Genomic DNA, 15,503 nt, shown 5'->3' on the forward strand with positions numbered 1-15,503 from the left:
TTTTCTGTATTTCAGTTTTACTCTGTTCCACTTATATTTGAAGTGGTGGTCATGATAAATCCATGCTTCGATTCAACATACCTGTGGAAGGAGTTGTCTCTCTGCCTAGTTAAGAAGGGGAACTCTTTTACGAGGGCAGAATAATGGCCGTAAATCCCGGGGGGACGGAGGGGACATGTAAGTGTCCAAAAAGTGTGTGTGTGTGTGTGTGTATGTGTGTATTAATGTCAGACATCACGCGTACTGCTCGGTAGGTGGCGCATGCTCAGTATCAACAATTCGCTGGTATCAGTAGCATGTCGGACGTGTCCGAAAGAAACGGTTCTTGATCCAGTACTGGTGACTCGAGACAGCAGTGTGTGTGCTGCTCGGAATCGGCAGGTATGCGCATGCTCAGTGACGACCACTTGTTCAGCAGCATGTCTCAGTTTAATGTGTGTACTGTTGGAGAAACTAGAGAACACACGAGTCAGGTGTGTGTCTGCGGCCCAATTAATGTTTAACTCCATTAACTAGGGTATTTTATTCACTTTAAATAAAGCGATTCTTTTTACTCTAGTTGATGCAGACTCCTTCATAAATTAGTTGCGGCAAAAATGCTGATTGCTGATGTCAATTTCCATGAATCTGCTCTAATAGAGATTAAAATATCACTTATCTAGTGAACGTTAGCTTGTTTACAATAGCTTGTAGCATAGTGCACTGACACTAACACACCAAAGCCGTTTCCCATGCAGTGTCTTATTTGGGATGAATTGGTATAATGTTAATTTAACATTAACACACAATTAGCATATTGTTTATCTGTAAATTTACTAAATGAGCACTGTGCTACATCCGAACTGACCCCACTGTATTTTTATAATAAATTTCTATTCTGTTCTTAAGTGTCTAAATTAATTTGTTAATAAAAATGTAAACTTTTTTTAAATTCCTTGTTTTGCTTTGTCATTGACGCACACCATTCACCTTCACTGTTGTTTTCTGTAAAGCTGCTTTGAGACAATGTCTGTTGTGAAAAGCGCTATACAAATAAACTTGACTTGACTTGACTTGACATTGAACCTGAGAAAAACTTGATAAAAAAAAATTATAAAAGCAAAGTTTTTCACTGTGGGGACACTGTGGGGACAATCAGTACAATTTGACTATTATTTGTGTCCCCCTTCAATAATTGCTCATGAGAAATGTTATTATTATTGTCCCCCCTACTGTTAAATGAAATTTACGCCCATGGGTGGATGAACTGGGAAAACAGGCAGTGGGTCAAACCACTGTGAGGAAGGGGAGGGGGAACTCAACTGTTTCTAAATGTATTTTTTGCGTTTTTTTTCTACTTACACAATTATTTAGGTATACATACAAATATTTCTCACAATAGAGAGTGCGGATTTTTATTATTATTTTGGGGGGGAGGGGGACAACCCTCCGATGGGGGGGGGGGGGGGGAGACATGTTTAATGATTGAGACTCGTAGTCCAGGTTATAAGCCACAGTGAAGCATGGTGGTGGTGGCAGCGTGTCACAAGGAGATATGAAACCAGCCATTTTTTTTTACAGTCTGATTTCTATATCATTTTGATCATTTCATAACTGCAAACAATCAGAGTAAAGGGATGTTCCAGTTTCTGTTAATGAAAACTACATAAACTAATAAAAATGTTGTTTGACCATGTAACAGGAACTCTGCACTCTCAGAAGGTGGAGCCATTAAGTAGTAGCACATTTTCTCCTGTAAAAAAAAAAAGAAATGATTGAGATGTGAGGATTTTCTGTAACTTTCCTTTTCAGAACTATGAGAAGGAACTTCTTGTCCATGAACAGTGAGCTCAGGAAGGGAGATTTTCTGTTATCCAACAATGAAGAGTATAAAGCAGTGTTTCAGGTGAGAAAATCCCCCTGAAGTCTCCTGAGAGTTTGTTTAGGTTGCTGCTGTAGATAATCTGATCTCTGGCATGTGGTTTCAGGAGGACGGGAACTTTGTGGTCTACGGCTGGAAGCCGATTTGGGACTCGGACACTGCTGGCAAGTCCAACGCCAAAAGGCTGATCATGCAAGAAGACTGCAACTGTGTCATGTATTCAGGCAACAAAGCTTTGTGGCACACCAACACACACCGCAACAACGTCAAAATGTGCCGTCTGACTCTGAGAAATGACGGCGTCCTGGTTGTGGATAACGACGGGAAAGAGCTGTGGAAATCTACCAAGTAAAATTAAAATGTAATGACATTAAACTTCTTTTCTCTTTTATCAGTGATAAAGAGTCAATAAAGTACAAGGATCTGGCAACCTCTGTGTGATTACTGTCTGGCTATCAGATCTAATTTACACACACACACACACTCAAATTCCTAAAATCAGTGCTCGAATTGAGGGGGATATTTTGCAACCCACCACCTCAACAACTGTCCATAAGACTTGACTGAATTCGAGCACTGCCTAAAACTCAAACACTTAAATATGACTCCGTGTGATGAATTCAAGGAAAGTCACATTAACAAACAGCTGAAATGACATTAGCATGTGATGTGCAGTGTTTGTTATTCAGCACTTTTCCTCTGGCAGCGTCTCCACCCACTGAGGATTATTATGTAGAAACTGAAATCAGAGTCAATGAGTGAAAGAACCAAATAAAAGAATTCTGAAAAAGCTATAAAAAAGAGAGCGATTCCTTCAAAGGTGGCTTTTATTGCCATGTTACATTAGACTTTATTTTTAACAAAAAAGACTAATAAAACAATTTCCCACTTTCACACCCACCAACCCAAACACACACACACACACACACACACACACAGGCACTACTCTGCCACAGTGCAGTTTAGATGTTACATGATGTACCCCATATAAAAACCAATCAGAATAAGAGAATGTTCCTGTTCTTGTTCCCCAAAAACTTGATAAACTGGGACGCTGCTTGATCATGTAACAGCAGGCTTCACCAGAACATCTTTAGATCTACACAAATGAGTCTGCATAATCAGGTAGGTGTGTAAAACTATTTCTATATAATCAGTAACCTGGTGTGTTTACGTTTAAATATCCTGCAGTAGGAAGGAATAATGGAGACGTTTGAGATGAAGTGAGATGTTTTTGTGACTTTACTTTTCAGAACTATGAGCAGGAACTTTTAGTCCATAAACTTTTGAGCTTGAGAAGGGAGACTTCCTGTTATCCGTATCTGTACTTTACTGAAGTGTTTCTATCCGGGGAGATTTTTACTGTAACTTCACTACATTTCAAAATCAAATCTTTCACTTTTTACTCGACTACATGTAGTGAAATCAGTCGTTTCTTTTTATTAACGAGGATAAAAACGTAACTGGTGAAACACGCAGCGAGTCACCAATCAGGATCGAGCGCACGCTCTGTTTTACACATGTTCTGATCGACGCTTGGTGCATCTACTGATCACCAACATACAGTTCAGCATCAGTTCAACATCAAGCAGAACATTTAGAGAGGAATTCATGATGATCATTATAATAGAAATCAATCAGTGTTTGAGTCATTAATATCATTCTATTAATAGATCAGTGTGCTGAGAGTCACATTCAAGTCTTTACACATAAACTGAGGTGATTAAGTGAAGAATCTTGTGATAAAAATGATCACAGGAACATTAGAGTTATAATAAATCACTACTTTGATACTTAAGTACATTTGAAAGCAAAAACGTTTGTACTTTTATTTAAGTAAAAGTTTAAAGGGACACTTTTACTTTTACTGGAGTCACATTTTCTCTACTTTAACTCAACTCCACGTTTTGTGTAGTTCATCCACTGAAGAAAGCTGAGGCTGGAGGAGAGGAAGACCATGGAGCAGGTTAATGGATGCAGTAAGGAAAGACATGTAGGTGGTTGAAAATATGTAGAGGATGGAGATGGATGATCAGTATGTTGTGATGTTTGAACTAAATGTGATCTTAATCTTGTGTTATTTTGTTCCATGGAGCACCCTGGTCCTGGGGAACGTCATTTTTTTCACTTTGTTCTGTATCCCATAGAGCTGAAATGACCAAATGCTACATGAGTGGACACAAGCTGCTTTTGGTCCAGTTTTGAAGCTGTACACAAATAAAACGGAAACAAGGAAGAAAGAGGAGCCATGAAATTTAAATCATGTTTATTTGTATTGCGCTAACAATGAACATCATCTCAAAGCAGCTTTACACTGATAATGTGCTGATAGAAATGAATGTTCTTTATAAGTGTAAGTTTGTCCCTGATGAACAAGATGGTGGAGACTGTGGTGAAGGAAAAACTCCCTGAGACGGCATGAGAAAGAAACCTTAAGAGGAACCAGACTCAAAAGAGAAACCCCTCCTCATCTGGGTTGCACCGAATGTCCATTTTGATCATTTGAATATTTGATTATTCAGTATGAAATGCGAAAAAAAAACTCCTCTAAATTAAAACCATGAGGGATGAAGACCAACGAGTTTAGCCACATGTGCACCATTTCACACACACACACACACACACACACACACACACACACACACACACACACACACACACACACACACACACACACGTCTAAAATGGGTGCAATTATTTCTAACGTTTATATCATGTTGTTATATCTGTTACTCTTCTGACTAAATCTTCACATCATTTATTGATTAGAAACTTTATTTTAATATTCATTGATTTGAAACGTTATTAGAACGTATTATTTAGAACCGATGCCCACGAACCAGCGTCTCTCCGTGTCTGGGGTCCGACAGCAGTGGTCTATCTCTGTCCGACGATGCTGCGAGCAATCAGCTCCTTCATGATCTCATTGGTTCCTCCGTAGATGGGCTGCACACGAGAGTCCACGAAGGCTCTGAGGACCAGAAGGTGCGACAAGAATGTGTCACAAAAGTGGTAAGGCATGAGAACGTTTCATATTAAACGCTGGTGTGGGGTGGAGGAACCACAGTGATGCACGAGCAGGTGAAAATAAAACACACTGGTGTGAGGGATGAAGGTGAAACATCAGCACGGTGAGCAGAAACTCTATAATCTTCATCATGTGTAAATGGTGCGATTTAATAAAATGTTATTGTGTAAACTGTGTTTAACTTCAGGAAAGTCGCACTGGATCTGTTCTGTCGTGACTCACGAGCGTCAGGTTGCACAATCAGTTCCCTCAGGACATCGTGATGATTCAATTAAACCGGTGTGAACAAACACTAAATCACAGCAGCAGTAAACCAGCACACTTTTATTCTCTGTTGTGGTTTTCAGCGAATGATTACTACGTTCACGTGTTTGTTTTTAATGTTTGCGTATTGAATTTTTGTATTCATCATTTAATTATTATAAAAAATGTCTGTTTTATAATATTTTATATTGATTATTTAAGCGTAGTTGTTTAATTATCATTAAGGTAATGTAATGTAGGTAATGTAGTTACGAGTTGGAGTTCTTGGTTCTTGTTAGGGTTGGAGTTACGAGTTGGAGTTCCGGGTTCTTGTTATGGTTGGAGTTACAGGTTGAATAATACACAACAACCAGTAAATGTTATAAATGTCACTGGTGTGTCTCACTCACTTGGCAATTGGATATTCCCACATGTAGCCCCACCCACCATGCAGCTGCAGACACTGAGTGGCCACTTTATTCTGTAACTCTGTTGCCCGAGAGAGAGAGAGAGAGAGAGAGAGAGAGAGAGAGAGAGAGAGAGAGAGAGAGAGAGAGAGAGAGAGAGAGAGAGAGAGAGAGAGAGAGAGAGGAGAGAGAGAGAGAGAGAGAGAGAGAGAGAGGAAAATGCATAATATTTTCAAGAGGAGAATGACATCATGGAACTCGCTCATACAGAGATAAATACACAAAGTGAATAAACAGGAGAGAGAGAGAGAGAGAGAGAGAGAGAGAGAGAGAGAGAGAGAGAGAGAGAGAGAGAGACAGACCAGTATTTGGCCATGGAGGCCGTGCTGGAGTCCAGCTTCTTCTCACTGTGCAGATGGAGGCAGTTGTCAATGAAAGCTCTGCCCACACAGATCTCTGTCTTCAGCTCTGCTAATCTGTGCTGCACTGTCTGTACAGAGAGAGAGAGAGAGAGAGAGAGAGAGAGAGAGAGGTAGTGAGTAAAGTTCAGTGGTGCAGAGAAATGGGGTAAAATATCTAGTGAACATCAGGTGACTCTACAGACGTTTATTATTCGAGAAACAAAAAATCATTTTTAAAATCTGTTTCTCAAGAACTTTGAGACTGTAATTAATATCAACAGTCTGCTAGAAGGTTCAGGACCACGGTTTGCATGAACAGCGTCCATCACTGAACCTCAACACTGATGGAACTGTAATAAACAGATATTCAGTGTTGAGGTTGAGGATGAGGATGAGGAGGATCTCATCTGAGTCTGGTTCCTCTTCAGGTTTTCTGTTCATGAAGTCTCAGGGAGTTTTTACTTCACCACAGTCACCACTGACTCACTCATTAAGGAAAATCTTATCATTATAAAATAACAGACTTTTACACCAAACTTTATAATGTATTTATTTATTTATTTATAAAAAGTCGCACCTGCAGATCAGCGATGGTTTTCCCAAACGCCTTCCTCTGAGTCACATAACCTCGAGTCTCCTCAAACATAAACTCACAACTCGCCAGAGCCATTACTGCTATTATCAACCTCTCCTGTAGGGGGAGACAGAGAGAGAGAGAGAGAGAGAGAGAGAGAGAGAGAGAGAGAGAGAGAGAGAGAGAGAGAGGGAGAGAGAGAGAGAGAGAGAGGGAGAGACAGACAGACAGACAGACAGACAGACAGACAGACAGACAGACAGAGAGAGAGAGAGAGAAAGAGCGAGAGCGAGAGAGAGAGAGAGAGAGAGAGAGAGGGGGAGAGAGGGAGGGAGAGAGAGAGAGAGAGAGAGAGAGAGAGAGAGAGAGAGAGAGAGAGAGAGAGAGAGACAGAAAGAGAGAATAAATGTATTCTCCTTGTATGTATTTATATTATAGAAAAAAGTGGTGAAAGAAGAAAGAAAGAGAGAACTGAAGCTGCACGTACCTGAGGCAGCTCATTCATTAAATAGTAAAATCCTTTGTTCGGTTCTCCGAGTACAGAATCAGCAGGGAGACGTACATCCTCAAAGAACAACTCCGCTGTGTCCTACACACACACACACACACACACACACACACACACACACACACACACACACACACACACACACACACACACACACACACACACACACACACACACTACAGCAGCTGGAGCTCCACAACATACATGCAGAAAATATGATCATCAAAACTGTGTGTTTATTATTAGTGAAACTCAACATGGAGCATGAAGACTAAATATTCATCTACACGTTTTAGAGAAATGATGGAGTTTTAAATGACGTAAATCATCAGGACACCAAACGGAACTTTTGCTATGTTTCCACACGGACGGTTTTAATCGCTGCATGTGCGCATTGTGGTGTTTTTATTCGAGACTTGGCGCATCAGTAAAACACGTGTTTACTGTGGAGTTTATTTATTATATCTGAGTAAAGAAAGAACATCATAAATAAATGTGTGTTGCGTTGAAGGTTTTGTTTTTGCCTCTTTTATATTTATTTATGTAAATTATTGTTACAAATGGTAACTCACACGTTAATAAAACAATGAATACAATTCATATAATAAAGTTGAGTTAAAATTAATTTGAGTTAACACGTTATTAACATGTTAATTTTAACATTATATATACACACACGTGTGTGTGTGTGTGTGTGTGTGTGTGTGTGTGTGTGTGTGTGTGTGTGTGTGTGTGTGTGTGTGTGTGTGTGTGTGTGTGTGTGTGGGTGTACCTGTGCTTTAAGACCGATCTTCTCCAGTTTGCGTCCCTTGTTGAAGCCCTTGGTGCCGTTCTCCACCAGGAACAGACTGAGACCATGAGCTGCTGATTTCACATCACGATTCGTTACAGCAACAACAATAACCAGATCACTCATCCAGCCGTTACTGATAAACACCTGGGTGGGTGTGTGTGTGTGGGGGGGGGGGGTTTCATTACATTAACTTTATTATAAATGAATCCAAATTATATTTGTAATGAAGCAGAAACATATTTCAGTATCTGTATATACTTTATTTCCATTGAGGATCCAGTCAGAGCCGTCTCTCCTCGCATACGTCTTCACTCCCTGAATATCACTGCACACACACACACACACACACACACACACACACACACAGTTACATGTAATATGAATATGTGCACAGGTGTGTGATGTCATTGGGTGGGTGAGATCTCAGGGTCTCACCTTCCCGCCCCCGGCTCACTCATGGCGATGGCGCCGATGCATTTCCCAGCAGCCATTTGGGGCAGGAAGCGCTCGATCTGAGCCTGAGAGCCGTAATGGCTGATGTACGGCATCACGATCTCTGAATGCAGAGAGAAACCAGGACCTGAACAGTTCGAGTACATCCTACACACACACACACACACACACACACACACACACACACACACACACACACACAGCATCAGGTCCGTCCTTACTTGCTCATGAACCACCAAGTGACAGAGAAAGAGAGAGAGCGAGAGAGAGAGAGAGAGAGAGAGAGAGAGAGAGAGAGAGAGAGAGAGAGAGAGAGAGAGAGAGAGAGGTAAAGTAAAAGAGACAGGAACTCAGTGTAACTCACTGCTCCTCCCACACGATGGCAGCAGAGAGCAGGTCTCCTCCAACACCACCGTGTTCAGCAGGAGTATAAACACCAAGCAGCCCCTGCAGCCCTGCCTTCTCCCACAACTCCCTACTGACCTCGCCAGCCTTCTCCCACCTGTAAATACACACACACACACACACACACACACACACACACACACACACACACACACACACACACACAAACACATTTTGTATTGTTTGATTGCAAATACCCCAGTTGATTGTTGTTTTTTCACAAATCTGGCAAACTCTCATCTCTTTCTCGGAAGAGATCTCTTCATCTGAGGCTTCCTCAGATCAAAAACAAAGATCTATAGCTTCTCTCAGACACTGTAACACTGGTGCACTCATTATACTGTTACATTGTTACCTTCTTATATTGTTACATTGTTAACTTTTCAAACTGTTGTACTATAATCTAATTACACTTACATTTTATATTGTTACACTGTAACCTCCTTATACTGTTACACTGTAACCTCCTTATACTGGTACACTGTCACCCTGTACCCCCTTTATACTGTTACGTCATAATACTGTATTGTTAACTTCTTAAAACATTGAAACCTTTTTACAATGTTACACTGTAACCTCCCTATACTGTTACACTGTAACCTCCTTATACTGTTACACTGTAACCTCCTTATACTGTTACACTGTAACCTCCCTATACTGTTACACTGTAACCTCCTTATACTGTTACACTGTTACCTCCTTATACTGTTACACTGTCACCCTGTAACCCCTTTATACTGTTACCTCATAATACTGTACTGTTAACTTCATAAAACATTGAAACCTTTTTACAATGTTACACTGTAACCTCCCTATACTGTTACACTGTAACCTCCTTATACTGTTACACTGTAACCTCCCTATACTGTTACACTGTAACCTCCTTATACTGTTACACTGTAACCTCCCTATACTGTTACACTGTAACTTCCTTATACTGTTACACTGTAACCTCCCTATACTGTTACACTGTAACTTCCTTATACTGTTACACTGTAACCTCTATATACTGTTACACTGTAACCTCTATATACTGTTACACTGTAACCTCCTCATACTGTAACTTCCTTACATGTTTATACTGTTACACTCTTATGTTCTGTGTTAAACCAATTGCACTGTTATTCTTTACACTTTTATCTCTTTATACTGTTACACTGTAATATCGCAATGCTAAAATGTAACACTTCTCACAGGGAAGTCCTGCATTACATAATTAAGGTACCATTTCTGCACTTTTATAACTTTGTAACAATTTAACTGGAAATGTGTAACTATATATTTATCAAAAACATTTATCTAAAAATGTAATGGCACAAACATGTAACAGTGTTAATACAGTGTGTAACAGAATGTGTACCAATTATGTAGCAGTGTAAAGATGTAACAGCGTACATAAGAGTGTAACAGTGTGATGCAGGTCTGCAAAAAAGCTATGGATCTGTGGACCACCTTATCTTATAGCATTGAGAGGGAGAATATCATAATTTTTTTTTTAATGTGGAAAGAATCATCACTTATTCATGATCACTAGTCACCAGAGAGGATATTATTATAAATATAAATATTTCACATTTACATTAGAATTTTGTGACAGTGTGTGACAGTGATATGTGATTTGGGACACAGCCGCTACACTCACTCAGTGTGGTAAGGAATCACTTCTTCCTTAAAGAACCTGCGGACGTTCTGCCTGAACAGGTCGTGTTCCTCAGAGAAAATTTGCCGTGTCCCGATGTCCATCAGTGTCTTAGCCATGGAGGTCTCAGGGCGAAAGGGGGCTGGAGTGTCACCCTGCACCGAGTGCTGCATTCTGAGGAAAAAAAGAGTAAAGGGAAATGTGGTTTATTTGCAGAAACATCACAAGATCTCACACCATAATTATGCCATTCAGGATCCAATGTATGTACAGAATGCATACAGATGTGCCAGATGTGATCACCAGCCTTTTGCAAGAAGAGATTTCTGGTTAACTATTTGGCTGAAATGATCAGCGATATGTGTAAACTGCTGGGAACTATGTGAAGCATGAGGGTGGTAGCATCATGGTTTTTGATGGTGTTTTGCTGGAGAAAGAGTGATACAGTAGAGTAGATCAGCAAGCCATTTCTGCCAGCAGAACAGTATTTTTTGTTTTCTGTACCATTCTGTTTAAACTCTAATAAATGTTTACTGGAAAATAGTTACCTCCTTACACTGTTACCTCCTTACACTGTTACACTGTTACCTCCTTACACGGTTACACTGTTACCTCCTTACACTGTTACCTCCTTACACGGTTACACTGTTACCTCCTTACACTGTTACCTCCTTACACTGTTACCTCCTTACACTGTTACCTCCTTACACTGTTACCTCCTTACACTGTTACACTGTTACCTCCTTACACTGTTACCTCCTTACACTGTTACACTGTTACCTCCTTACACTGTTACCTCCTTACACTGTTACACTGTTACCTCCTTACACTGTTACCTCCTTACACTGTTACACTGTTACCTCCTTACACTGTTACCTCCTTACACTGTTACACTGTTACCTCCTTACACTGTTACCTCCTTACACTGTTACACTGTTACCTCCTTACACTGTTACCTCCTTACACTGTTACACTGTTACCTCCTTACACTGTTACCTCCTTACACTGTTACACTGTTACCTCCTTACACTGTTACACTGTTACCTCCTTACACTGTTACACTGTTACCTCCTTACACTGTTACCTCCTTACACTGTTACCTCCTTACACTGTTACACTGTTACCTCCTTATACTGTTACCTCCTTACACTGTTACACTGTTACCTCCTTACACTGTTACACTGTTACCTCCTTACACTGTTACACTGTTACCTCCTTACACTGTTACCTCCTTACACTGTTACCTCCTTACACTGTTACACTGTTACCTCCTTACACTGTTACACTGTTACCTCCTTACACTGTTACACTGTTACCTCCTTACACTGTTACCTCCTTACACTGTTACCTCCTTACACTGTTACACTGTTACCTCCTTACACTGTTACACCGTTACCTCCTTACACTGTTACCTCCTTACACTGTTACACTGTTACCTCCTTACACTGTTACCTCCTTACACTGTTACACTGTTACCTCATTACACTGTTACCTCCTTACACTGTTACACAGTTACCTCCTTACACTGTTACACTGTTACCTCCTTACACTGTTACACTGTTACCTCCTTACACTGTTACCTCCTTACACTGTTACCTCCTTACACTGTTACACTGTTACCTCCTTACACTGTTACCTCCTTACACTGTTACACTGTTACCTCCTTACACTGTTACCTCCTTACACTGTTACACTGTTACCTCCTTACACTGTTACACTGTTACCTCCTTACACTGTTACCTCCTTACACTGTTACACTGTTACCTCCTTACACTGTTACACTGTTACCTCCTTACACTGTTACACTGTTACCTCCTTACACTGTTACACTGTTACCTCCTTACACTGTTACACTGTTACACTGTTACCTCCTTACACTGTTACCTCCTTACACTGTTACACTGTTACCTCCTTACACTGTTACACTGTTACCTCCTTACACTGTTACCTCCTTACACTGTTACACTGTTACCTCCTTACACTGTTACACTGTTACCTCCTTACACTGTTACCTCCTTACACTGTTACACTGTTACCTCCTTACACTGTTACACTGTTACCTCCTTACACTGTTACACTGTTATCTCCTTACACTGTTACACTGTTACCTCCTTACACTGTTACACTGTTACCTCCTTACACTGTTACCTCCTTACACTGTTACCTCCTTACACTGTTACACTGTTACCTCCTTACACTGTTACACTGTTACCTCCTTACACTGTTACCTCCTTACACTGTTACCTCCTTACACTGTTACACTGTTACCTCCTTACACTGTTACCTCCTTACACTGTTACCTCCTTACACTGTTACCTCCTTACACTGTTACACTGTTACCTCCTTACACTGTTACCTCCTTACACTGTTACCTCCTTACACTGTTACACTGTTACCTCATTACACTGTTACCTCCTTACACTATACATGAACTTGTAGAGCATCAAGGAACCTCAGGCAGAACATTCACAAACCATAATCAGTGAAAAAGATCAAATACAAAGATTTTGGAGATGATGTGAAGACTGTATTTCTGGGTTTACTTCTCTTAGTTTTTCTTCTCTCATTTAATATTTTTATTAATTTTATGTTTTATTCGTAAACACACACACAATAGCACAAATATAATCCCAAACTATCACATTTGACATTTTGTTTTACATCACATTATTATACCCCAATACACCAGGTCATTCCAATCCAGTGTCCTGAGGTCTTAGACAATATGACGAGATCAAGAGTTGTGACGTCACGAGGGGGCGCACACGTGACCTTGACCCTTGACTATAATAAACTTTCCCCATGATGTTAGTGTTTATACTTTCAGTGCAAAACAAGTGCTTAAAGTAATAAACACAATTAAAACACTAACAGGAGTGTGTGTGTGTGTGTGTGTGTGTGTGTGTGTGTGTGTGTGTGTGTGTGTGTGTAAAGTAATCTCACCTGCAGCACAGCGGCACTGGGTTTGATTTGATTCTGCACAGGATCCTGTTTACACTCCTGAACATCAACATCATGACCTGCTTTAGAACTTTATATAATTTATAACCAACTCAAACACAAACACAAACACAAACAACACTGCACTGTGTGTAGAGAAGAGTGTGTGAAGTCCGCCAACACAGTCTCTCTCTGTGACAGAGTGTGTGTGTGTGTGTGTGTCAAAATAAGAGCTTCTCGTCCCAAATCACAGTAAATAAGTTTGTACAAAATGGTACACTGCAAAATTCACTGTGGTCACCAACAAATAGCAAAACAACCCATTTAATCATTTAGAATGGGCGCCACTTCCGGTCCAGGGTTATTCCTTCCGGTAGACTTAAAGGTTTTTAAAAAGAAACGAGTGATTCATTAATTTTCAGAATCAGAATCAGAATCAGGTTTATTGCCTAGTGTGTAAACATACACAAGAAATTCGGGTGAAGCTGTTAGTTAGCTGTTAACTAACTAACTAACTAACTAATTTTAGTTAGTTAGTTAGTTAGTTAGTTAGTCACTTAGTTAGTTGGTTAGTTAGTAGATTGGTTATTAGTTTGTTTATTTAATTGTTTTGTTTGTTTGTTTGTTTGGTTGGTTGGTTGGTTGTTTGATTTGGTTGTATATTTTATTGTTTGGTTTGGTAGTTTGGTTGGTTTGGTTGGATTATGTGTATGTGATAGGTTGATTGTTTATTTATTTGTTTGTTTGTTTGGTTGTTTGATTAGTTGGTTATTAGTTGATGGGTTTGTTTGATTGGTTGGTTTATGCAGATTCCCTGTGGTCATGGACAAAATACCAGAATAATTTATTTAATTATTTATAATTAGCACAAATTTCAATCCCGGGTTAATTATTTAGTCATATTTACCAACATAACAAAAACATAAAAAAGAAATAACAGTAATATTTGTAAATATTTTAATAAAGCTGCCGGGAATGTTTAAGTGCAGCCGCCAGGGGGCAGCACCAGCACACCGTGAGACCATCAGGATTCTTCCCAGGAAATGTTTACAGGTTCTGAGAAATAAGAACTCCAGCACACCTGAACCAAACGTAGTTACACCAAAACTATAAAAGAACACGTGGTAAACAAAAGTGTGTTAAACTCACACATGTCATTGGAGGACCTTCAGAGCCAGAAATGTCTTCTCTTCTGGTCTAAACTCTGTCAGAAGCACTGAATGCTTTAGTATATTTTTATTTATGAATAAGTACTCAATTATTCACAATAGTCTATTATTTTAATTTCATAGCTTTTCTCTCAGCTGCTGCTGCACCACCGTATGCATTGTTTAGACTTTCTATCCAATCAGATTTCAGCCCTCGTCACGTGTTTTGCATGAAGCCAGCAGGAATGAATTATTAAAATCCATATTGTTTGAAGTTGTAACCAATCAGACGGTGATTTGGTCACTACAAGGCCCTGTAGAAGGAGTCCAATCAAGTCCACGTTTGCACGTCCTTTAATTGGACGATCAGTGCGGCACTACATCATAACACATCTGCAGTAAACTGCACACACACAAATACACTCATGTGGATTAAATATCTGGGGTCTTTATTCCACAGCGTCTGGCAGAGGAGAAGAAATCGATTTAGTCGCAGATTCACTTATAGAGACATTTATAAAACTTTGAAGAAAAGCTGGACCTGCTGAGGAAGTTCACCAAAACAGTTCAAAACAGTTGTTCAGCTTTTTCATAAATCCTTTGTACTCTTGTGTTTTTATTCCTGCACAAAAACACACAATTCACCTGCATTTCAAATCCCCAGAAAAACCGAAACCGTGTGTGTGTGTGTGTGTGTGTGTGTGTGTGTGTGTGTGTGTGTGTGTGTGTGTGTGTGTGTGTGTGTGTGTGTGTGTGTGTGTGTGTGTGTTATGAGGTGAGTTTTTGTGTTTGTATCACAGTTACAGGGAGAAGAGGTGGAGAAGGTGGAGGAGTTCAGGTACCTGGGGTCAACAGTGTAAAGTAATGTAGTGTGTGTTAGAGAAGTGAAGAAAAGAGTGCAGGCAGGGTGGAGTGGGTGGAGAAGAGTGATAGCAGGAGTGATTTGTGATAGAAGAGTATCTGTGAGAGTGAAAGGGAAAGTTTATAGGACTGTGGTGAGACCTGAGATGTTGTATGGATTAGAGACAGTGGCATTGAGTAAAAGACAGGAGGTGGAGCTGGAGGTAGCAGAGCTGAAGATGTTGAGATGTTCGTTGAGAGTG

The 15,503-nt window shown here is 40.1% G+C and overlaps 2 protein-coding genes and 1 long non-coding RNA gene across 3 annotated transcripts; 2 read left to right on the top strand and 1 right to left on the bottom strand.

The window, feature by feature from the left end:
* The first annotated feature begins 1,564 nt into the window (after nucleotides 1-1,564).
* Nucleotides 1,565-2,280, top strand: LOC310732185 (B-type lectin plumieribetin-like). Its single transcript, XM_083552533.1, has 2 exons — nucleotides 1,565-1,885; nucleotides 1,968-2,280. The coding sequence occupies exons 1-2, from the start codon at nucleotides 1,796-1,798 to the stop codon at nucleotides 2,211-2,213; spliced, it is 336 nt and encodes a 111-aa protein (XP_083408659.1). The 5' UTR covers nucleotides 1,565-1,795; the 3' UTR covers nucleotides 2,214-2,280.
* Nucleotides 2,281-3,484: 1,204 nt separating this feature from the next.
* LOC310732196 lies at nucleotides 3,485-4,768 on the top strand. Its single transcript, XR_014535375.1, has 2 exons — nucleotides 3,485-3,896; nucleotides 4,009-4,768. It is a non-coding gene; the product is annotated as an uncharacterized lncRNA (long non-coding RNA).
* On the bottom strand, nucleotides 4,619-13,472 carry acadl (acyl-CoA dehydrogenase long chain). The gene is made up of 11 exons (XM_083552459.1): nucleotides 13,256-13,472; nucleotides 10,316-10,486; nucleotides 8,633-8,770; nucleotides 8,251-8,415; nucleotides 8,074-8,140; nucleotides 7,795-7,959; nucleotides 7,002-7,103; nucleotides 6,518-6,631; nucleotides 5,901-6,029; nucleotides 5,543-5,628; nucleotides 4,619-4,832 (listed from the first exon to the last, which is right to left on the bottom strand). The coding sequence occupies exons 1-11, from the start codon at nucleotides 13,327-13,329 to the stop codon at nucleotides 4,739-4,741; spliced, it is 1,305 nt and encodes a 434-aa protein (XP_083408585.1). The 5' UTR covers nucleotides 13,330-13,472; the 3' UTR covers nucleotides 4,619-4,738.
* Between the last annotated feature and the right edge of the window lie 2,031 nt (nucleotides 13,473-15,503).

The sequence above is a fragment of the Silurus aristotelis genome (assembly GCF_946808225.1).
Source record: "Silurus aristotelis genome assembly, chromosome: 10".
NCBI classification, from domain to species: domain Eukaryota; kingdom Metazoa; phylum Chordata; class Actinopteri; order Siluriformes; family Siluridae; genus Silurus; species Silurus aristotelis.

Excerpts from the sequence above, each read along its gene's own strand:
- LOC310732185 (XM_083552533.1), top strand. The coding sequence starts at position 1,796 with ATGAGAAGGAACTTCTTGTCCATGAACAGTGAGCTCAGGAAGGGAGAT. Across the intron at positions 1,886-1,967 it reads AGTATAAAGCAGTGTTTCAG|GAGGACGGGAACTTTGTGGT; the intron begins GTGAGAAAATCC and ends ATGTGGTTTCAG.
- acadl (XM_083552459.1), bottom strand. The coding sequence starts at position 13,329 with ATGATGTTGATGTTCAGGAGTGTAAACAGGATCCTGTGCAGAATCAAA. Across the intron at positions 6,632-7,001 it reads TAATGAATGAGCTGCCTCAG|GAGAGGTTGATAATAGCAGT; the intron begins GTACGTGCAGCT and ends CTCCCCCTACAG. Across the intron at positions 6,030-6,517 it reads AAACCATCGCTGATCTGCAG|ACAGTGCAGCACAGATTAGC; the intron begins GTGCGACTTTTT and ends CTCTCTGTACAG.